General features: G+C 39.1%; 3 protein-coding genes and 1 long non-coding RNA gene across 6 annotated transcripts; 2 read left to right on the forward strand and 2 right to left on the reverse strand.

Moving 5' to 3' along the window:
• Nucleotides 1-6: 6 nt before the first annotated feature.
• LOC110060257 (D-aminoacyl-tRNA deacylase 2-like) lies at nucleotides 7-9,697 on the reverse strand. Of its 3 annotated transcripts, none has more exons than XM_020767011.2 (7): nucleotides 9,494-9,697; nucleotides 8,542-8,668; nucleotides 8,003-8,072; nucleotides 7,326-7,423; nucleotides 6,260-6,364; nucleotides 4,290-4,350; nucleotides 7-143 (listed from the first exon to the last, which is right to left on the reverse strand). In XM_020767011.2, exons 1-7 carry the CDS (start codon nucleotides 9,679-9,681, stop codon nucleotides 73-75), a joined length of 720 nt encoding a protein of 239 aa, XP_020622670.1. In that variant the 5' UTR covers nucleotides 9,682-9,697; the 3' UTR covers nucleotides 7-72. The 3 variants fall into 3 exon arrangements, with proteins under 3 accessions (XP_020622670.1, XP_020622671.1, XP_089146560.1); XM_020767012.2 differs by having other exon boundaries at nucleotides 9,486-9,631; XM_089290434.1 differs by lacking the exon at nucleotides 4,290-4,350 and having other exon boundaries at nucleotides 9,494-9,661.
• Nucleotides 9,698-9,715: 18 nt separating this feature from the next.
• LOC110060258 (mediator of RNA polymerase II transcription subunit 7-like) lies at nucleotides 9,716-14,296 on the forward strand. Its single transcript, XM_020767013.2, has 7 exons — nucleotides 9,716-9,862; nucleotides 10,032-10,104; nucleotides 10,905-10,999; nucleotides 11,737-11,814; nucleotides 12,171-12,244; nucleotides 12,797-12,890; nucleotides 13,327-14,296. Exons 1-7 carry the CDS (start codon nucleotides 9,716-9,718, stop codon nucleotides 13,414-13,416), a joined length of 651 nt encoding a protein of 216 aa, XP_020622672.1. The 3' UTR covers nucleotides 13,417-14,296.
• An 822-nt stretch (nucleotides 14,297-15,118) lies between these two features.
• LOC110060311 (cytochrome c oxidase assembly protein ctaG-like) lies at nucleotides 15,119-19,138 on the forward strand. The gene is made up of 5 exons (XM_020767072.2): nucleotides 15,119-15,625; nucleotides 16,405-16,560; nucleotides 17,488-17,613; nucleotides 18,069-18,110; nucleotides 18,510-19,138. The coding sequence occupies exons 1-5, from the start codon at nucleotides 15,227-15,229 to the stop codon at nucleotides 18,636-18,638; spliced, it is 852 nt and encodes a 283-aa protein (XP_020622731.1). The 5' UTR covers nucleotides 15,119-15,226; the 3' UTR covers nucleotides 18,639-19,138.
• On the reverse strand, nucleotides 19,025-22,035 carry LOC149112560 (uncharacterized). The gene is made up of 3 exons (XR_016207487.1): nucleotides 21,599-22,035; nucleotides 21,282-21,341; nucleotides 19,025-19,335 (listed from the first exon to the last, which is right to left on the reverse strand). It is a non-coding gene; the product is annotated as an uncharacterized LOC149112560 (long non-coding RNA).
• Nucleotides 22,036-22,780: the final 745 nt, after the last annotated feature.

Consider the following 22,780-nt stretch of genomic DNA (forward strand, 5'->3'; position numbering starts at 1 on the left):
CTCAAGGAAAAAGAAAACCGTGAGGTTATAATTACATAAAGATGATAGCTTCATAAATGGCATAGCTTTACATTAAAAGTCAAACACGTGTGTAAATGGTCCATTTGTTTCAACACTCAGCACTTGTCGGTTACCGTACGTGCCTGAAAACAAACATATCAATGAGCAAACAAACAACAAAATGGGCAAACAAACAAGCAAACAAACGCGGTTCGGGTGGTCCAATCTGTTACATACCATTGCCTTAAATTTAAATAGTCCAAAATAGGCTAAATTCGTATTCCCTGGATCCAGTTTGCTAAGGGCTAATGCGCAGGATTTTTTCCAAGCAGACAAATTCTGTACTGTACTGGCAAATTCTGATGTATTGAAAGTTGTATTTAATGATATTTCCACGCAGTAGGGTCCAGTAGCCTCCATTGCAAGGTACAATCTTAGACAAAACTAGCAGGGACAAGCAGATGTCTTGCGCATGTTGCACATTTTTCAATAAACTGTAAGGTCAGTAATCCTTGTCAGGTCATGGGACGTAGAAGGCCTTTACAGTCTCTCTCCAGTGGGAACCTTCTTGTCCCACCTTTTGGACTTCAAGCCTTTCTACACAATATACGTGCATACATGCATGCATAGAGTACGCTTCTCCAATTTATCACAATGCACTTGCAGGCTACCTGTTAGACAAGCTAAGAGCTTACAGAGGCGCGCGATAAGAATTATCTTCCCACATGCCACCTATATCGCGAGGCACTAGGACTCGCTAGTCTAGAGACACTTTTTAATCAGAGACAGTCCCAAACAGTCAGAATGTTTCGAGGCATCAGAAATAATCCTGAACACGAATTAGACATTATTATTACCAGAGCCAAACGTGTAGTTTTAATCCGAAAAATAATCGGAGATATCACATTCCTAATTGCAAAAAGAACAAACTAAAGAATAGCTTTTTCTAAAGCAATCGTATATAGATGATTTTATTTGGTGCTTTTTCATAGATCACATTTTAGCACAGTCTTATCATTTGAATTGTTTTGTAAAGTTTTATCTACTTCAGCTCTAGAGCTGTGATTTTAGAGCTTCAATGAACTATCTATCTATCTCTGTCTATCTTATTCCTGGTCAGGTGTTTTTTTCCACCTTGTGAGCTGAGCGGTTCAGTTTCAAAATGAATCTCTAAGCTCACCAGATGGTCAAAACTCTTTCTTCTTCACACGTTTTATTCCAGAGAGCTTCCAGGTGCGCCATCCCTGTTCAGAGTAAATACTAAAGAGGGGATTGGACGAATAAGCCACTGGCTACTAGTACTTTCAACCGTGACAGCGCAGTTGGTAGAAATTTAGTTCAGTGTTTAAGAGTTTTCTCCAAGATTGCAGTTCTAGTGCAATCACAAGAATACAGAAATTGCTTTTTTCTTCCGAAGAAGGGTTAACTCTCGATCTTCAACCACTAGGCACACGTAAACCCATGAAATTAAAAAATAATTATTTAACCCAATTTGCTTGTTCGTCTTTTTCGAAACAGATATATCTGCAAACCGATCTAAGGGACCGTTCATTTTTTATAAGGTAGGGGGGGGGCTGGTGGGATTTGGGGGGGGGCATGCGAAAAAAAATGGCTTTCGAGGGGGGGCCATCCCAAAAAAATTAGGGAAAAAGGGGGGGGGGTCACGTGAAATATTTTAGTAAAACTTTAAAATGGCATAATGTTTGAATATCAAAAAAATTGCTATAGAATAAACATAGAAGGCAGGATATAAATTTATTACAAACTTTCCTTCTGCTTTAAAAAAACGTTTGGCGACAAAAAGCATTTGTAGCTACTGAAAAGAAGTATTTAACACTGTTATTTTCGAATGCAACTTTCACTGGCACTCATCTTCATCTCCGCTGTCGTCGAGTTCTTCGTCGCCGCTTGTGCTGCTATGGGAGTCTCTTTCACCAATGCTGCAAGAAGCAGCAATGCTTTCCGTCAGAGTGTACTCTTCAGGGTACATGAAGGTGTAAACATAATCTCTGACTTCCCGCTCAAGGTTGGTGGTGATTCTGCTTCTTGCAGCATTGGTGAAATAATTCCCTTCCAAGAGCTGTGCGATGTATGGCCCATCTCTTCTAGATATCGACGTGGCAACATCCTCAACTTTAAGACACTCTTCCGGGACGGCCGTTCTAGGAGGGTACACAAGGCATTGTGGAAGATCATTTCCTAGCGGGTTTCCAACACAGATTCCATAAATTCGTTGGACGTTGTTTTCAGTCCGCTTCCTCTTTCTTTCATTTGACTTTCTGCGGTTTTCTTTTTTCCTTCTCCTTTTGTTGATGTGCTGTTTGAGTATGCCTTTGAATATGCTGTTATAATTGCTCTTCTTATTTTCTAGCGCTTCCATGTCCTGCGTGACCTTCGTCAACTTAGCTTCTGTACATTTGATCTGTTTTACATTAAAACTGTGGGCAAATTCTTCGCCCTGCTTTAAAGCAAGCCCATTGGACTGAAAGAGTGTGGAATCGTGCTCCTTTACATCTTTCAATATGACATTCAACTTTTCCACCATTGCTCTGTGCTCTTTGATGGAGAAGTTCAGTTTTCTTCCATCACTGGGCTTCAACTGGTACCCTTGCATGGAAAACTCACTCGCCCTTTCTGAACAGCCATCCGCACCTAGAAAAATTGCTTCTTTTGCATGTAAGATGTCAAACTGCCTGGATCGTTCAGCTGTAAACCTTTTCTTAAACGACTCGTCGCTTTCGCCATTATTGCGCAGTGTGGAATGAGCCTCTTTCATGATGCTCATGTAGTAATGCGCTCTTTCCCCGATTGGATTAACAATATAAAGAAGAAAGAGCATGGAAGTGGCAGGCTGGTTTTATCTGACCCAGAGAGCGTTGCTCTATTTGCAGATAAGTTTATTGTCAAATCGAAGTTTGTGGTGGATTATCTTCAGCATCTTGAAGTGCTGGAATTTAAAAGGAAAAAGAGAGCAGAAGAAAAGGCAAAGTTAAGTAGGGAGGAGGATTATCCTTGGACTGAGTTGTGCGAAGATCTAACCAAGCTTAAAAAGCTACGTGTTCCAGAACTAAACAAGTACTCAAACCACCACGGGCTGAAGCAGCATTTGAAAAGCAGCAAGAGTGAGAAAGTAAAGGCAATTGTAAGACATTCATGCTTGCAGCAGAAGAGTCCTCTCAGAGCTGGCCAACCAACACTGAGAAATGCCAGGACATTGACACAAAATGACAACAGGGCAAGTGCTGACAGCAGTGAAACGGATGAAAGTGACAATGATGAGTATGACAGTGATGCCATTGACTCTGGGGGAGAAGATGACTCAAGTGACGTCATTCTTGCATTCATCAATTCAGATGAGGAAGATGCCAATGAGAGGCCAAATGCCACACGCTCAGGGCGAGCCACAACTAGGAGATCCGAAATTGACTTCTCTTTCTTTTGATTTGTTTTTTAAACAACAGCTCTCTGTCGTATAGAGATTGTAAATATTGTCTTCATAGTGAGCACAATAACGTGAAGAAGGGGGATAATAGAGAAATATTTAAAAAGTTGAAATCTAAATATTGTTGGTTCAATTCAAATTTTTTTTTTTGGGGGGGTCATCCCCAAATATGACCGCTATAAGGGGGGGGGGGCCATGTGAAAAAATTGGTAAGCTGAGGGGGGGTCATGCGATTTTAAAATGGTGCTTCCTAAATCCCACCAGCTCCCCCTCCCTCATAAAAAATGAACGGTCCCTAAAACGCCGCTTTTTCATTTCACCTAATTTGCTTGTTTCTGTCTTTATCGACACAGATATATCTTCTAATCGATCAAAAGCGCTTTTTTGACGTAATTTTTGGAACTCGATGTTTGAACTGAGTTCGCAGCTCGAATTGTATTCCTTTTCACGTGCGACTAGAACAGTCAAAAGACGATAGCGCCATGGCGGATAAGAGAGCGAAGTAGTGAGGAATAAACTATCGCGCGGCCGATTGCCTCAAACGGCGGTCTTTAATTTCATCGTTTCAACCAGGCGTTTCAACTTCAAGTTGATAAACAATTTTCTTCATCCTCTCCCATATTTTTCACTAACAGAACCTACTCTCTACTTAATTAAAATTCATTTTTAGTAGTTTCAGGAAAAGACATTGCACCAAATTGTTTAAATCCAAACTGCCGGCAGTCGTGGTTTTCTCGGTCACAAACGTCCCCGAGGGCGAATGAAAAACTCGAAAAATGCCGAGCCTTAAGCTTCCCAGGATGAAACAACGGTAAAGTTGTACAGATATAACTGGTAAGAATCCTACCGTGTCTGACTCGTTTAGGAGGAGAATCCGATGAACTTTCCGAGTTAGCAAGAACTGCTTCCTAAAAACAAAATCCCAGAAATGAAGAAAACTCCATGTTATTTTGTTAAAAGGATATAGCAGTCAGCGACACCCAATTTATTAGTCGGGTTTATTATTATAAAATTATTATCAGATTCTTTTAACAGACTGGTATAAAAAGAAGGAAAAGAAACTGAGGGTCCTCAACAACCAAGAAGGGTCCAGATCGTGTGTAATGGGTCAACGTGTGTTAAGGATCTAACGTGTGCAAAAGAATCTACAACTCACAAGAAGTCAGCGAGAAGAAGGATTAACAACGTCAGTGATATACCAGCGTGTCCAATGTACAAAGGGTCTCGCATGTGCAAAGGTCCATTATTATATAGCATGCACAAATATGAATCTACTACTGGCTGAAAAGGTCTACAATACGACACATTTGTCTACATGCAAATGGATCAACCACAGGGGTCTACAACGCGTGAAACGGGCCTAGAATTTGCGTCAATAGTCTACAACTTAAGGTGGCCGAACATAGTTTTCGCGCGCGCTTTTGCTGATGCAATTCAGCGCGCGCACAAGGATCGAAAAACAAACATGCCTTCAATAGAGTGATCATTTTATTTACTCAACACCCGCACTATATGCGCTATTTTTCTCCATTATTGAACGCAGTGTATTGATGCCTTTAGTCTTTTATTACAACGCTATGTTAGAAAAGGTAACGACGCAAAGAACCCAGCAATTCTCAGCTTTTTCTTTGTTACCGAAAGAACCCAGTTAAATGCAGAGCATGCGCAGTTGCGCGAAGAATTGAGACCGATTGCTTTTGCAGAAACTTGCCGATTTCTAACGATCCAGTCGTTAGGATTTCAAGAAATTTGGCAAAAAAATAATTCAGAAACCACACGAATGATCTATCGCAAAAAATCTGAATTTTGACATAGGGAATTTTTAATAATACAGAACATGCAGTGAAAACGATTTACGGCGAAATACGAAAGTCGCCTATGTCAAAATTTTATTAGAACACTGTTGACAGAAGGGATTTAATGTCAATTCATAGTGGGCAAATGATGAAAAAAATCTAACGACTGAATTTTTTTTAAATAAACAAAAACCATTTTTTAAGCCTTGTTTTTAACCAGCCCCGTTGCCATGGCAACAGCACTCACCTTAACCAAAATGTGAGAATAAACCCTTCTGTGGTTAACCTTGACTCTTGCAAAAAACGGGCGCCAAAGCTTTAAAGTAATGGTGAATTAGGCAGAGGCTCTTGAAAACTGTGTTCGGCCACCTTAAATAAAGGGTTTACAATGTTCGCATATGTCTTCAACGCACACGATGGGTTTACAACTGCACACGAAAGCACTACAGACTGCATTACGGTTCTAAAATGCGTGCACTTAGGGTCCACAACTTTCACAAGGACAGCGACCACAAAGGGTCTAAAACGATAGTGCTAAGGGTCTATACCATGTTCAAATGGTTTAAAACGTGCGAGTGTGTCTACAGCATGGGTAAACGGCCCACAACGTGCTACAACAGGTCTAAAGTGAGCACAAAGTGTTTAAAGGGTCCACAACATGTGCAAAACTAGGTCTGCAAAATGACTAAAAAATGGGCAGTGCTCGAAACGTGATCTATTCGTTTAGGATACACTTAACACTAAACGTCCATTTAGCATCTTAATCTGAAACCTAATGTAGGCCTGTAAACGTTATCAGTGTAGGCCTAAGGTAAACTAGAGATGATTTTCTACTAAAGATTTGTGCTAAGTTAGCGCAATTAGCCTGAGTAAACCGAGGTTTTGCCCTAAGTTCTTCGGCACAGAGATCTTGAGATTCGACCTAAAAAAGTCTATGCCAGTGACATGCTCTCCAAAGATTGGTGTAGTAATTTTTATTCCCCACATTGTACTAAAATGACTAAGTAAAAAAATAAATTACCTCACAAAGGGTAGTAAACGTCTCATAGAATATTCTCCCTTCATCTTTTGATATATTGGAATGATATTGAACACTTCTCCCTTTCATCTTTCCACCAAGTGTTGCCTAGAATAAAAGAAATATATTTTCCAGCAACAGTTAATCTATTAATCCATCTCTAGCAGGTACAAAAGGCAACATTCTCTTCCTGGTGAGGAGTTCATGACCCAGAGCTTTAAACTCCCATACTAAGACTGTGAGTCAACCGTTTCCCTATCTTTTTAGTTGAAAAAAGTGGTCGTGTGCTGTTTCCTGCTGGGAGCTTCTGGGGCCCAACATTGAAAGTCCCGGTCAAAACACAGTCAGAATAAGGCATTTTTATCACATGGCAACTGGCCATACTGACCTTGTAAAACATTTGATGATAAAACTTGATTCACAAACGGATGTCTATGCCAACAATTAACGCTTTTCACAAGAATTGCTGCCGTTTCTTAAGGTAAAAGGATTAGGTTATGATTGACTCTCAATTACTGAGCACAGATCGAGGCTCCCAGTCATGGGCACCTGCTCTGGTTTAGTGGGATGAGGAGAATGGAGTGGGGGAGTAAGGGAGGGCTGTACACCCATTTAGTTGCCTTGGAATGCAATGTGTCTTTTGTGCTAATGAATATAAAAGTTGACTAGACAGGCATGCCATCATGGTAAACTTAAATGCCCACCCTCAAACTAAGGTAATCATACTTTTGAACAGGTCGCATTCAAGATTTCTTTTCTAGTTCCTTATCTGGGATATCAAAGAGAATTGCCACCCATTCCACAATTTTATTGTTTATAACTGATTGTTTGTTCACTGACATGACGGGGCTGTCATTAAGTTTTGAGTCACCTGTAGCCTTATTCTCCACACCTATAGCAAATTTGTTACTTTACAGGTGAATTCTACCAACAACAGGGAATTTCACTCGTAGCATCAAGGGAAAATCAAGCATACTCAGCCGTATTGTTACGGGTTACGGCCCTTAATGACAGTTGCATGAAAAGTCCAATGCAGTCTGACCATCGTTTTTCAACATCATTGACTTACCTGTGGAACAATAAGAATATCACCAGGCAGCTCTAAAACAGACACATTATTTGGTCTGTCTGTGGTCTCACTTAATCGCACATTCAAAATTGATTTCACTGAAATAGAAACGTAAAGAAATAAAACAGACTAGTTCCCTCAAATTACTAGTAGTTTGCAAATGATTGCAACTAAAATATGAAGGCTCCTTTGGAGGGGTACCGGTAAATAAGATGCTTTTACAGTGGCTATAATACAAAACAAAACACCAAGTGGCTCATGTGTCCCACGTGGCTGGAGTTGAATATGCCGATTTGCAAAAGGTGTGCTTACCAAGGAGTATTACTTAGGATGGGGGGGGGGGTGTCACATATTCTCCCCCTCCCCCTTTCCTGGACCCTATCATAATCAGTATTTGACACCAGTTTATCCCACCACATATAATTTCTCCATCCCCTCCCTGTACTCGATCATAATTGCCACCGGTTTATGCCATCCATGAAAACTTCCCAGACTAAGAGCAATGATTGGGATTTGACTTGGGTTAAGACTGTGTAACACTTGATTAAATGCTTTTGATCAATATTTGACATTATTTAGACAACTCTGGGCTCTGTGTATTGTGGTCAAAGAAATGTGGGAGGTAGCATTGACATAAAAACATCATGCCAGAAATATAATAACACTTGAAAACCTACCAACTTTTGGTACAAGATCCAAATTTGAGCCCTTGAGGAAACAAAGGTAAATAACAATTCCCCTGGCAATCTGCGAAATAAAGAGGATGGATATTTAGGGTTAAGAACATAATTTGAAAGAAATGTCTCATTGATAGCGATTGGCCTGGGCAAGTTATGTCAACAATTCATTAACTAGCTAGGCTGACATCCATAAAGAATTCCCGGACACTCCACTGACCAAAAATTTCCTCATCCAACAGTACTAAGATGATTGATGCCCAAATGGAATTGGAAAGAAAATCACTTCAAAAAAACATAATTAAATTTTTGCAGCCTAGCGCAATCGCTAGGTCAATAGTTCACACTGGCTGCTGAGTTCTGTTTCTATAAAAAAAGTTTATAGAAACACACCTTGAAGCAATTGCACGTTTTAAAGAGATATTTTCTAAACATGACTACAGGTAAAAAAAGATAGAAAGGATAAGTTGATTGGACAGTCAACCCTTCATCCTTTGCCTTCAGTTGTTTGGCAGCTGATGTTTTCACAGCTCACTCACCTCAACCCATTGAGCATCTTCATTTTCAGTTGGTGGTTGGACCTGAAGTCTGGCTGACAGACACTGTTGTATGATAACCCGCACCGATGGACATCCACTATTGGGACTTGTTGCCATATCTGTAAAGCTACAAAAAATGTTAAGTGAAATGTGTGCTTCCAGAAAATGTCCACTTCTACCCAAAGGATCAACGCTCGATTTCCAGCTGTTTTGTGAGCCCACGTTCTTGAAATCGAGCCTACCCAAAGCAGGGTTATTGCAAAATACTCCAAGGGGGCTCAAAAGCCAAAATGAATTATTTAAAGGAAAGTATGAATGAGGGGTCCAAACCGAAAAACCCTCTTTGGGAAGGGAATGGATTAAAACATAAACATAAATTTACCCTTGGATGAAATTTCTTCCACTTCTAAATTTTTTTCAAAGAAAATTCAGTGTATTTATTAGAGACATTCTGCAAGTCAGCTCACATGATGGTTACTTATGTAAGCCTAACTTTTTACACCTACCAAAAACTAATTGAATCTAACTGTACTCTTATTGGTTGATTTATGCATCATCACATGGCAATGGCTTTAAGAAATCTAAATATAATGTCACCTGCCAGGCAACAATTAAGCAATAAATTGTCACCCACTCTCCCACTAATCATGGCTTACTTTGATGTTTACTTGCCTCATTACTTTGCACTTACTCCAGCTAAAAATAAAACACATATTTAATACTAGTCCCGTGGGGAACAGTTCTGAAATAGTTTTGTTTTCCCTTGAATCGTGGTGTTTCCCTTGACTTTGTTGGGGGAAACATCAAGATTCTCAGGAAAACAAAACTCTTTCCCAAGGGATCAGTAATTCAGCATATTATGTTTTTTGTTTCTTTTAATAAATATTTACAGGGAAATCGTGCAAGCTTGTGTAGAGGTTAGAAGTTAAATTTAATAAAAGCACCTCTGCACCTTCTCTTTGCAATCCCTGTGATTGAACCAGAAATAGAGAAGATTCTCCATAAAGAAAGTACCATTTCAATGTGTAAAGGACCACATTTTTCTTCTCCAGTGGACAACCACCTGAGTTGAATGAGGTTCTTTTTATAAATGGCCGCGCGTTTACCAAGGATTGGGTACGAGAGCGATACGTTACCCATACACCATTTAGGCCGTCGTCAGCGAAGATCCAAAATGGCCGCCGAAGGAGTTTGTCCATTTCCCTTGCCTCCAAGTCAATACTATAAAGTATATACGGACGAAAATGTAGAGAGACAAATAGTGCCTGATCCACCACCTCCAGTTGATGGAGCTTATTCGATGTTTGGGGCTTCATTTGAGGTATTGTTGTTGTTTGTAGTTTTAAATCTCCGTAAATCTGCAGCAATCATGACTGTTATAAAATAGCTTTCCTATTTTTGAGAAACAAGTTGATCAGGTAATTTTTAAAACATCACAAAGATATTGTACCTTGTATTGAAGTTTGGGTGTCATATTGTTCTCATTTTAGACCGATGAATCTATCATCAGACCTTTAGAACTTCAGGGAATAACTAGACTGTATACAACTCAAGGTAGATTTGGTATGTATTACTTAAGTTCTGCAAACGGAAAAATACATCCACGAGTAAGAGTAAATTGCCCTGTTAACATTGGTAAACAGGACTGTGTGGATCACAATTTAGTCTGCAATCATACACGTGAAACTGTGTGCTGCACAACAGCTGATCTTAACTTAAACAAAATTAATTTACTCAAAATTTGAGGAAAATTTTTAATCTTTGAAGTTTTCGATAAAAATTTAATAGTAAAGAAAACAAACAAACAAACAAATAAAAGAAAACACAAACAGTTGAAGTTATACAGGTGATAGCCAATCACATTCAAAAGATCTTGACTAACAAAATTGTCAATACAACAGCCATATATTATATTTTCAGCTTCATATTAATGGTGATTAATATCCAAAATTAACAAATCTTAACAGTAGTATCCTTAATGACAAAAGTGTGCTAACATTGAGGCGGCTTTTATGTGGGGATTAAATGAATTTCACAGAAAGAAGTGCTAATTTGAATCAGACGGCTAAAATAAAATGTCAGTGATAAAATGCAGAAAATCTCAGAATGACAGTGTGAACATTGTTATTGTACTTTTATCAGGCCCTTTATTGATGACAGGGGCTTTTGTTTCTGAAGAGCCACTGTGATGTAAATTAAGAAAGGTGTCTGCCTCTGTCTGGTTGTCTGCCACTGTAAGTTAGTGACAGCGTTATGAACAAAAATGTTCAGTGTACAAAATTAATGTTTATGTATCTGATTTTAATAAATATTATTGAAGTCCACTGTTTCATGGCAAGGGTTTTTTTTTGCTATCCTTTTAGATCGCATAAAAGAACTCAAGAAATTAAATCATTCAATATTTATTAACTTCCTGGAGCTGCTGGATATTCTTATTAAATCACCTTCATCCTCCAAGGTAAATTATTATTTAGACTAAAAACACGCTCAATAGAGATTGGTCCAAGCTGATTTTAAGTTGCATGGTATGATCTAATAGGGCTAAAAAAGGGCTAGCTCCTGTCTTTATCTTGCCATCAGTCTACACACTTGTGCTTGGAAAGGTATCATGTTTGCTTACTACAAGTAGTTCAAAGCTGTAAATACCAGGAAAACATTATCTGCACAGCATGCAAGGAAAGTTGTCTGTCATATATAGAGCCCAGGACAAGTGCTTTGGGCTACTGGATTTTGCAGTCAGGCTAAAATCTAATTACATAGGGAGCAAACTAGACTTGATGACATAAGACCTCAGATAGACGTTTGTTTTTACCTTCATGTATTGTAGGAAAAGCAATCCCATAAATTTAGGAGTGTGACTTAATTAACACAAAATGTTGTTTTTGAAAGTTTGCAATCTAACCTTGTGACCACTACAAAGTGACTAACATGCAGGAGTATTCTATCCCTCCTTGGATGGAAACCTTGTCCTCTGTTGCTCCGTTATAAATGGGCATAAGAGGGGTACTGTACGAACACAATATAATGACCCTAACCAGAGCTTGAACCTGGAGCACTCAGTTCAGAGCACAAACCATCAAGACCAACATGCCTCTCCTTAAGGTCATAAAAATAGAGAACAAAAAAGAAATATCCTCAACTTTATGCAATGTAGTTATTACCTTGAGTAATGTTGTCTCTTTTATTCACTTTCAGAGAGAAGAAAAACTTGATGACTTAAACCTGCTATTTATTAATATTCATCACTTGATCAATGAACTCAGGCCTCACCAGGTTTGTAATATGTTTTTATTTGTTTGGTTATTTTTCTTTACTGTTACTTACGGAGATTTATAATTCAGGATATGGGATACCAAGCTACTGCCATTTTAATTGCTATCAGGTTACACACTCCTTCATTTGCAGCTTTTTCCAGTTCCTTATTGTGGCAATGTAGCGCTTGTGCTTGCAACTAAATCTGAAAACTTAGGGACCAGCTGGCCCCAAGGTTTTTTCCTGAAAGTCGAGCTCTGAAGGGGAGTTTTGGACTGACTAAATCATAGGAAAGTTAACCAGTATAAGGAATATCAAAAAGTTTTGTTTAAAGTATTATCGAGTGGAGATATTGAAGTCTTGTTGCTACATTTTAGGCACGAGAGACATTAAGAGTGATGATGGAAAGGCAGAAACAGCAGAGACTGGAAACAGCCGATAAACTGAACAAGTAATGGCTTTCATTCAGAATCCTTTAGATGAGATGGAGTCTGAGAGCTTACTTGGAAACTGTCAAGCTCAAATCAATTAGTTCATGCAGTTGAAGTGAACCTCACTGACTTTTCAACCCCTATTTAGCAAAACAGTGTCCCAAACTCTTTGTTTTTATTGAGATATTATCCTAATGAACAATAATGGATCATTGTTATTAACTTGAGAAATTCATTGAAAGTGGTTGTTGTCAAAGAAGCTGCTTTTTTTTGTTCAAAACATTTGTGTACCTGGCCCCAGTTGTTTGAAGACTAGATAACGCTATCCACTGGATAAATCATTATCCGCTGCATAAATCGCTATCCAGTGGATAAGTATTAACAAAACCATGCTATCCGCTAGATAGTGATTTATCCGGTGGATAGCATTATCCACCTTTCGAACAACCCAGGCATGGAGTTCCAAACCTCTGGGTTAACAGAGGTATTTGGGAGCCCGTTGATCTTAGTTTCTTCAGTTTGTTTCTTTAGTAAGATGATCAATCCTGTTCTGTTTATCATTTTTTCCACAGGCATTTGGACAGAGTAGTGACAATGCTTCAGTCTTGTTTATCATCATTACAGATAGCATCTAGACAACAGGATAATTCATTTGAACAAATGGAGGTATGTATGAAATCTCTGTCCATAAATTTTCGTACTCAGTCCATGGAATAACAAGAAAAATTCCTGGCAAAATTGTTTATAATCTTTAACAGAGATTATAGCCTACATACACTCTGTTAGACAGGTGTTAGAGGTAGATAGGGCACATGGCTTTGGGAGTATTCATGGAGTGGTTTTTCATGGATGTGCTCTTTCTCTGCTTTTGCTCCAGTCAAATGCAAGACTGTGGTCTAAGAAAAATTACACAGAGTCCAAATGTTCATAACCATGAAATCCTGGGTGCCCAGCACTTAAGCTTTTATGAAAAAAGTAAATTTTTGCAGTCGCCCAAAGGCAAAAGTTAGTTGCCTGTGGCACCTTGGCACTTTTAGAGCACAGTCCTGAAATGTTTACGATTATTAGTTCTGAAATTGATGTTAGTCTGTCTAATTACCAGGTTGATGAATCCAGCAAGCACACAGAGGATGACGAGCAGTTTACCAGAGAAGATGAAATTATGTGCAGTGTTCTGGAAGAGATCTCTTAGCTATATTTTCTTGTTTTACACATAAACTTACCATGGCATGTAAATGTGTAAATGCAAAATTAGTTCACAAAATCCCTTCCCATTTTTTAAGATTTCTTGACAAGTGCAGTGAGCTTTATAAAACAGAAATACATGCACTGTTTTGTTAGAGAGGATCTGCCAACTCAGAAAAGTGCAGTTTCACTTTCATAATTGCTATGTGAAGAGGAAAAGGTGAGCCCTCATGCATCCCATGGTGCTGCAAGGGAGGACGAAAGAGGAATACTTACACTGTCATCAGTTGTTCTCATCATGGAATTCCTGCTAGCATATCATCTATTTAGCAACATTACAATCACCAAACAACAACATAGCACAGATTTTAGGGGGAAAAAAAAGATCAGTGACACAGGATTGCCTTTGCCAAATTGCCTTCAGTATAGGATGCTAGTGATATATTAGTAACAGTTCTGTTCCAGAAAATCTCCATCTTATCATGGAGGACTTTTTTGTTTGACCCTGAGTCTCTCCTCTATAAGTTTCAGCTAAACTACATGTTCATACTTTCCTTTAAACATTTTGGTTTCTGTGGCCCTCCACCTCCACCAGTTAGAGTTCCAACAACCCTCTTAGGAAATGTGTATTTTTTTATTTTTTGAAATCATGCAATAATTATTTTGTATGAGCTGTTTCTTTTGTAAATTTACACGTAGCTATTATACTGTTAGGTGGGTAATGTTAGGAAAAAAAGAAAGAAAAGAGCCGTTCCATTTTGGCTTAAACAATAAATCTTTAGAGCTAGTATTTATTTAAATTATACTCTATCTATGTAAATATAGAGATCTCTTGTACAGAATTTTGCACAAACAAAGTGTTTTTGTAAATAAACTGCTAAATATGTCACTTGTGTAGGTGGTATCTTTGACGTAATAAAGTACACCTTGGAGTTGGGGGAAGTTACAGATGGCTATCTGCAAAGAATAAAAACTCCAGAGAGGTGCGGGATTGTTTTTTCAATTGAACACTGGTACAGGTATTTTGGCAGTGAATACCGGTTTATGGTGGTGTTTTAGATAAGTTGTGTTCTTTTCTTTGTTGGTAGGGAGGGGAGTTATATTTGCACCGCCTCTAACATGCGATCATATCCTACCTCCCTTCATACAATGCATCATCACTTGTACAGTTTGTAAATTAAATCTTTAATGCTCAGTGGGTTTTTGGCAGAATGTACTTACATACTTTTGAAATGGGTCTTTTTGGTTTGTATTAATAAAAACAATATTTGGTCAGGATTTATTTTTGATAGCAGAGACTATTATATGACTCTACTCTTGAAAAAAAAAAAAAATCCAAACACAGTGAAACCCGCATTGTGGGGACACCATAGAACTCTCACTAGTGTCCTACTAAAAAAAGGTTAAGTTGGTATCCACTGTTCAGACTTCGGCTAAGAGAGAGATTTGAACACACGTTTTCAGCAAAATACAGTTGACAGGATATCGCATGATCCTAGAAAACTCTCTTTATGCTCCGTAAAAATGTACGGTTACCATCTTTCCAAGAACTTGTTCTCTTACTACGAACTTTTCTCCAAGATGCGCTGCTGTCACGTTTTCCCGCCAAGAATCACAGCTGATGCCTGAGCCTTCCCTCCCCTGTCCCCCTCACCCCCCTCTTCCCTAAAAAAATGACAATTTTCTCACCCCAGTCCCTTCCACTAGAAGCAAAAATGCAAGATGGCGGACGATTGCGTTGTAGAGATAGTCGTCCTTTGAAAAAGACAACAATTTCTGTTATTCGCGTATAACTATAGCTTTTCCTTGTATTTATCATGCTTTGGTCGCTTCTTCGAAATGCTACTCAGAGGGGGTTATCTTGGAATACCCCGTGTCTTTTCCAGAGGTCAAGATTCTCTGGGTTATGTAAGAGTTTTGATGTTATTTCAAGTCACTTTCGACATGGCCCACATCGAAGGACAATTTACACTAGATGCTACAGAGAACTTGACATAGCAAAGGGATCCATCTACCAACACGCGAGATGCCTGAAATTCCTTTCAAGTTTGTTGCCGAATGTAAATCGTCGTTTTGTTGGAACTCGTGTCGGCTTGAACAGTACTTCAGCCTCTAACATGCGCAACAAAACAACAGCAATATATACAATCGCCGTAGCAGTAGCAATTGTGGGGCTCTCTTACCTTGCTGTACCTCTTTATCGCCTTTACTGTCAGGTTAGTGAGTGGTTTATCATGGGCCAGTTTATGAAGTGAATTCAACGTTCCTTGCCCTACATTGTAGTATGGGGAGGGGCATTTCAGAAGCTGAACTATGGGAATGGGGGTGGGTGTTGCTGGGCAATTTTCTAGGGCATGGAATTCAGTTTGTGCATGATTTTTTGGGTGGGCAAAAGCTTGTGCAATAATTTTTTTACCTTAAAAAAAAAACAAAAACAAAAAAACAGAACCTGGATAGTAGAAAGCACTTTTCCTAAAGGCTCCCCTTGCATGAGTTTTTCTCAGCAGTTTTAGCTGTGCAGGAATGTTATTTTTGGAAATAGCCCAAGCCCCCCCACCCCTTAACAAATGATGATTTGACTTGATGGTTGACAATCAATCCTTATTGCTCGAAATGAAAAAGGCAATGTGACCATGTTGGATGTACACTCAGAAGAAGCTCATCTATTGGAAATCTTGTATTCACATGGAAACCAGGACTATGTACTGTCTGTATGACTGAATTGACTGAAACTAGTAATTTCATGTGTGAAGCAAAGTGGCATTGGGTTTTCCTTCTTGTGGAAATAGCTGATAAATAACCATGCTTTGTCTTGGTACTCTTGGTCGCTGCTAATGGCACAAACATAATGCAACATGCTATACTACAATGAACATCGCAACATTAGAGCTTATTCTGGTTTGCATAGCAATTACTCACCATGACTGGTAACCATTTTAACACTTGGGTGGAGGGCAAGGTCACTGAGAATTCTAATGATTTTTTGTATGTTTAGGCAACAGGTTTAGGTGGCACAGTGAAGAGAGAAGAGGCTGGTGAAAAGATTGAGCAAATGGAAAGAAAGCCAGAAAGAGATCTTCTCATTAGGTTTAATGCAGATAAGAGTGCTTCCATGCAGTGGAACTTCAGACCTCAGCAATCTTCAATCAGGGTAGGCCTTGAGCATGAGGGATATAATTTGGATTTACAGTTGAACAATAGGCCATTTCTTAGTTGTTTTTTGTCTTTGTGTCAAAATGAGTCTTTTTGCAAAACCATTCATGTGAAAATGTGTTTCCCCTACAGGTTCATTTTCATGTACATGTAAATCAAACTCATTTTCATATGAAAGGTTTTGCACAAGGACTAGCTTTTGAAACAGAGGCACAAAGTAACTCGGAAATGGCCTATTGGACCAAAAAACATACCCACTTAAACACAAGAGGCGTCTACCCATGGGAGGTTAAAAATCTAGTGTTTGTACACGTGTGGCTGAGGGCCATGGCAAAGTGTCCAGAAATGAGAAGTGTTCATTCACAGGTGTGCCTGTTAGCAGAAGTTTCACTGTATCATCTATCTCTCTTCTCATAGCCTACTTGTAGGTAAATCTGGATATGATTTCACATGTAAACCAGAGCTACATGGTTACAGAGTCATCTGCATAGCAGAGCCCCATTGCTACAGGTTTTTGTGAAAGCCGAGGAAGCTTTTAGAATTTGTAAGCGATATCTCAAGTAGAGAATGGCCAAAAAGGGAGACGAGTTCCAGAAAAGGTGTTATTAGATTTGGATTTCGTGATGTCCAGAATAGTATATCTAAGTGTTATCATACAGTGGTACAGTTTGTACTTCTCAACCAATACTAGCAATAACTATTTTTCATTCCTGATTTCATTTATGCGGAGTATGTGTACCACCTGCACGGGCCTCTCAGCTGGCATACTTCAGGTTTTGGCTTGTATATCAGAAGAAAATGGAGATAAGAGCCGGCCTGATGGGCCACTTGGCTCATATGCAGACTTTGCCTTTTACCCTGTAGAAGACAATCTCGCACAGAGGAAAATTATCCTTACTTGGTGTGCTAATGCTTTTGCTTTCAGCTTGTACCAGGAGAGACAGCTCTTGCCTTTTACACAGCTACCAATCCAACTGACGAACCCATAACAGGAATTTCGACATATAATGTGATTCCCTTTGAAGCAGGACAGTATTTTAACAAGATCCAAGTAAGCCACCTTGCAATGGAAGAGTTGTTTATGAAAGTACCTCTTAACAAAATTACAAGTTTTGTCTGACTTTCAACTTTCTTAGAGAAGGCTAGCATCACTTTTTATCAGGGTCACTTGATGTTATTTATGGGTACCTTATGTAGTTTACAAATAAAATTCAATTGTCCATGTGGTCTGCTTTAATATACAAATAGTTTGTTACATTATCTATCTAGGCATTCCAGCACTGCTATTATGTATGATTATTTGCTATTATTTTTCCTCTGTTCTTTTCTTTGAGAACAAGAAGTCTCATGATTTGTATGACACAAGACAGGTTGCTTATTCAACTTTTACTCCACAGCACTTCTAAGACAATATCTATAAGACCAGTGAACTGGAAAGGGAGGTTACCATTTTGCTTTTTTTTCTATGGACATGATTAATCATTAACACTGTTATTTCCTTGACAGTGTTTTTGCTTTGAGGAACAGAGGCTAAATCCACATGAACAGGTTAGATGAATTGTTTGCTGAAAGGACTGAAATCTAATCAATATTTCAAGAGTAAATTATTGTGATATCTTTCCATTTTAATGACATTCATAAGAGAATCCTTCAAAGTCACTCTTTACCATTATAACTTTAATTTGCTCGATGTTCACGGATATCGGATGGTAAGCTTGGTAAAACATGCGACAGGAGGCAAGTTCGGGAGAACATGCAACTGTCAGCAGGTGTGGGAAGACTTGAAACCGGCAGAGGATGAGAGGAAGATCGTGTAAAATATCTTGTGGTTGGTCTAGTCTTACAAATCACGACTAAACCAGCGTACATGTATAATTACACTTATTACTATTTTAGAGTGTCTGCTTCATTTCAGACATGTAATTGATCTTGGTGATTTGTTGCCAGGTTGATATGCCAGTGTTCTTCTACATCGATCCAGAATTTACGGAGGACCCAGCCATGGTTAAAGTGGACATCATTACTCTCTCGTACACGTTTTTCGAGGCTAAAGAAGCCGAGAAGCTTGGTTTATAGAAGCATCAGTGTGACAGAGTGTATAAAGAAAGTTAATTTGATATCCCGCTATCAGACATAAAACGGCCGCAAAACACAAACGAGATGTTTCGTTATTTTTTGTGCCATGTTTTCTTCATCACTCCTCTCCTTATCTACTGAGTCACTGTTAGTATGTAAGGGTTAACTTTCTGTATGCGGGTGAAGCACGCCTAACTTGAAGAACATTTCTGAAAAAGACTGCTTGCTGCGAGCTTGTGTAAACGAGAGGAAAGGAGAGGAGAGGAGAGATACTGAAAGGTCTGTCAGACTCACAATGACAAGCTACTGAGAGTGTGAAAATTAACAAGACTTAACAACAAGAAAATGGGGAAAGTTCATACAGTTAGCGCATTACAGTATAACCCTTTTTGTTCCCCAGAGTGACCAACAGTTTATTTTGGCAAATATTTATGATAGTATTTTCGCAACAGTCATTCCTGGTGTTATTGTTTACGCATAAATAAACGGTCTTATCAACAGCCCTCTGCTATTAGTTTTGGTGAGTTGTCATAGAAAACAAATGGAAGATTATTGGTCCACGCAACCGTAAGTTACTTTCATTGGATTTTGCTCACGGGCAATAGAGACAACATCCCATCACGTGATTGTTTTGTAGTTGAGATGACTGGCTCCTCCCAGGTCTCCCTCGTCTTCCCTTCTATCGCCAAATGACATACTAGAAAAACAGTCAAAGAGTTACAGTTTCTGATTAAATTTTGACGTATTTTTGACAACTTTTTGCTGGCTTTCTATTTGAACCGGCCAATCAAAACTTGGGAACTGTCAAGGGCAAAGATGTCGAATTGTCAAATTCATTATTCGCTTTCGTGAGAATTTCAAAAACCTCAACCTGCAAATATTTGAAACCAGCGGCAAGTTGTCACAGTTTGGTTAGCCATTTGAAACGGGAGTCAACAGAAGTTGTCACAAACTAATGAAACGTTCCTTAATGACAACGGCAAGGCGCGTAACACTGTAATAGACCAATCTCGATACATTAAGATTCAGCCTAAAACAGTAAACCTCAGGACGAAGCTCTGAGTTTGTGGGGTTTATTCCCCAGAGCCACGTGCTGAGGTCCATTGTTTTAAGCTGAATTTTAATATCTCGAAGTTGGGCTATTAGTCGATAAAAGCGACTAACCTAGGCGGCGTTGCATACGCAATCCACGCGACCTTGAAGCCCCCGGAGGGAGGGGGGACTCCCTTACGTGGGCTATATGGGTATGTGCGGCCCCAAAAGGTATGGTTTTCAGCCGTTTTGGTCATAAATAGGGTATTGTTTTCGGCTATTTTGGTCATATTATGAAAATAGGGTATGGCTTTTGCACTCTACTCTTGAACTGGGTATGTTTTTTTTTTAGAGGAAGCTACTTTTTCACGTCTTGAATAGAGAAGGGAAGTCGCAGGGTTTGGTTATAAATAGGGTAAGGGTCTTGGGAAGCGGTTCATAAATTCCTTAGCCCCCCCTCCTTTCTAGCTCTTGCTCTTACTTCTGGTAGAGGGCATTTTCTTCTATTTTTGTAACAGAGAAGCGAGGACTACAACTAATAAAGCAAAAAGAAAGTGAATTACAAAATTTGCATGAAACTGTTAAAACCGCATGTATTCTTAAGTTCTCGAACATTATTAGGGGTGGCGAATGGTCCTTCAGAAACTGTGGGTCTCGTAAAATTTTAGCCAAATTTCACGGGTCTCGCAGTCTCGTTTTTTAGCGGTTATGTGTGTCTCGCAGTCTCGATTTTTTCTACGAAGCTGTCTCGGAGTCTCGATTTTTCGCAAGGCTAAGGGTCTTGAAGTCCGAATTCGTTCCTTAATCTGTTTTATAGATGACGTCTTCCGGCTTCACTTGATATTGAATTTCAATGAAGCAACTTACAAATTTCCGAGAAAAAGTTAATTCTAACTTCTCCTAAATTGTCTTTATCCCCCAAAAAGGTACAAAACCTACCGCAACGCCCGTTTTGACGCCAGAAAAATAGTTATTTTTCTCTAGGATATCATAACGTAGTGTGTTATAATCGAATTTCCAGTTCCAGTCTGTTCCAAGAAGCTGGCTTAAGACTGTACAAGCTCATTCTAGCTCTCAACTAAATCTGGGGCTCGAATTTTAAGAGCCTCATAGCTAAACGCTTTGAAGTCTCGCTCTCGCAATCTAAAAAGTCAAAATGTCTCGGGCTCGCAGAAAAAAAACGCTTGTCTCGCCGTCTCGCAAAGACTCGCATTTACCATTCGCCACCCCTATTATTAAAGACGTCAATTATTTCTCACCTGGACGCGTACTCGACGCTTATTATATATTTGACTATCTTTTGTAATTCGTTCACGGTTGAGGGGAGATTGGATGCTAGTGAAGTGAGGCACCTAGAACTCATGGACCCCAGACGTTTCCCCGCGCGCCAATTTTTCCGCGCGTCTTGACCGCGCGTCTCAATCTACTTCGATGCTAATCCTCCCTCGCTCCGAAAAGACTTGAATAGCGACTGGGTACGAGTTTGCAACCCAACCCACAAAATTGACCACCAAAATTGACTGCCAAACTATGGTTCTGTAATCGCCAATTTTAAGCCCATGTTATTTATATACCTTTGAACCATTGGTGAAGCAGCTGATAGCAGCTTACCTTTCGTACAGTACGTTTTCTGAAGTCTTGTCCTCGTAGTCCTGTGACTGTTTGGAGACACTGTATAGGTATATCGAAATCAGACTTTTAATGGACCGTATTCGTATTCTCGGTATTGGACTGGAACTAGCTTGCAATAGAGGCTCATGCGGGGGAATATCATTAAAAAGAGATAAATGTCATTTGCATTTGAAAAAACTCCCTGCGTTAGCCTCAGTTGCAAGCTAGTTCCAGTCCATTACCGGGAGTACGCGGAATGTGGCCTAATACCTCTTGCATGCATGTGGGTAAAAGACTCAAAGCGGACATGAACGTACCTATCGTATAGCAGATTCTCTTGTGAAGGTGTCTCGTCCATGATTTGCCTGAGGAGAAAACAAAAGAAAAAAAAGAAAATAAGAGATGGTTAATTTCAGCGAGACTTTAATCTGAGAAGCCCTGCTAGCTGCTAAAGCATCAATCGGTGACAGTCAAAAGATTGCAATTCATTGCTAACCTAAAGCTCGATGCTCGATTTTGCCCTTGGCGAACCAAGGGATCACGACAATTTTATCTGATCGCATTAGTCGAGGAAAAATTCTCCAACGTAACGCAAGTGATTTCATGTTTCAGCCATAGAACAAGTGACCTTAAAACAGGAAAAATACTATTAAATGGCCCTTTTTGAGGACACGCCTCATACAAACCTGCCAGAACCAAGATGTCGCTTCATGCAAAACAGAATAAAGATAAATAAAGAGGAAGAAGAAAAAAAAAATAATGATAAAAAAACCAGCTGATAAACTTGCCAAGATGTAGGGCTACACAAAGTTAAAGATAAACTACAGTTATCTTTACGAAATGGAAAACATGGTCCGTGTTTCTATCGACTTTTAACAATTGGATTATGAGCTCGAGATTTCTATGAGGTGATAGTTGATGAGGCCGAAGGTCGAATCAACTATCACCTCATAGAAATCGAGAGCGAACAATCTAATTGTTTTAGTAGAATTCTAACTGAAATTTGCTTCAAATAACGATTCCAAATATTTCTGGTCTTAATATTAAACTTCTCGCTTTAGAGAATTCGCGCGGACTGAGTTGTCAATTTGACATTTTCAGTTGTGTGCGCGCGCTTATCAGTTTCTTTCAAAAAATTCGATATTTTTTTTAATTCCAGAAACCGTGAATGTCCTTTTTCAGTCTTTTCAGGAATTTAATTGTCCTTTTGTTTTTAAATGTTCTTTCAAAACTTCGGAGAAACGAGAAAACGTTAAAATTTTGTGGACCACACCAAGCCACTGAACACTAATTAAACATTATTCTTATTGGTTTAAATTGATCACGTGGTGTGATAGTGTTCGTCCGCGGAGAGACACTATCAGACCATAGTGTGCAATGGTTCAGCCAATCAGATTGCAGCATTTGCATTAGTGTTCAAGTAGAATTCTACTAAAAATTTAAAAACGATCTCTGGCTAAAAATGGTTACAGATATACGAGCTTTCGACTATTAGATAT

Source organism: Orbicella faveolata, unplaced genomic scaffold (assembly GCF_042242905.1).
Source record: "Orbicella faveolata isolate gen_17 unplaced genomic scaffold, um_ofav_v1 contig_2, whole genome shotgun sequence".
Lineage (NCBI taxonomy): Eukaryota > Metazoa > Cnidaria > Anthozoa > Scleractinia > Merulinidae > Orbicella > Orbicella faveolata.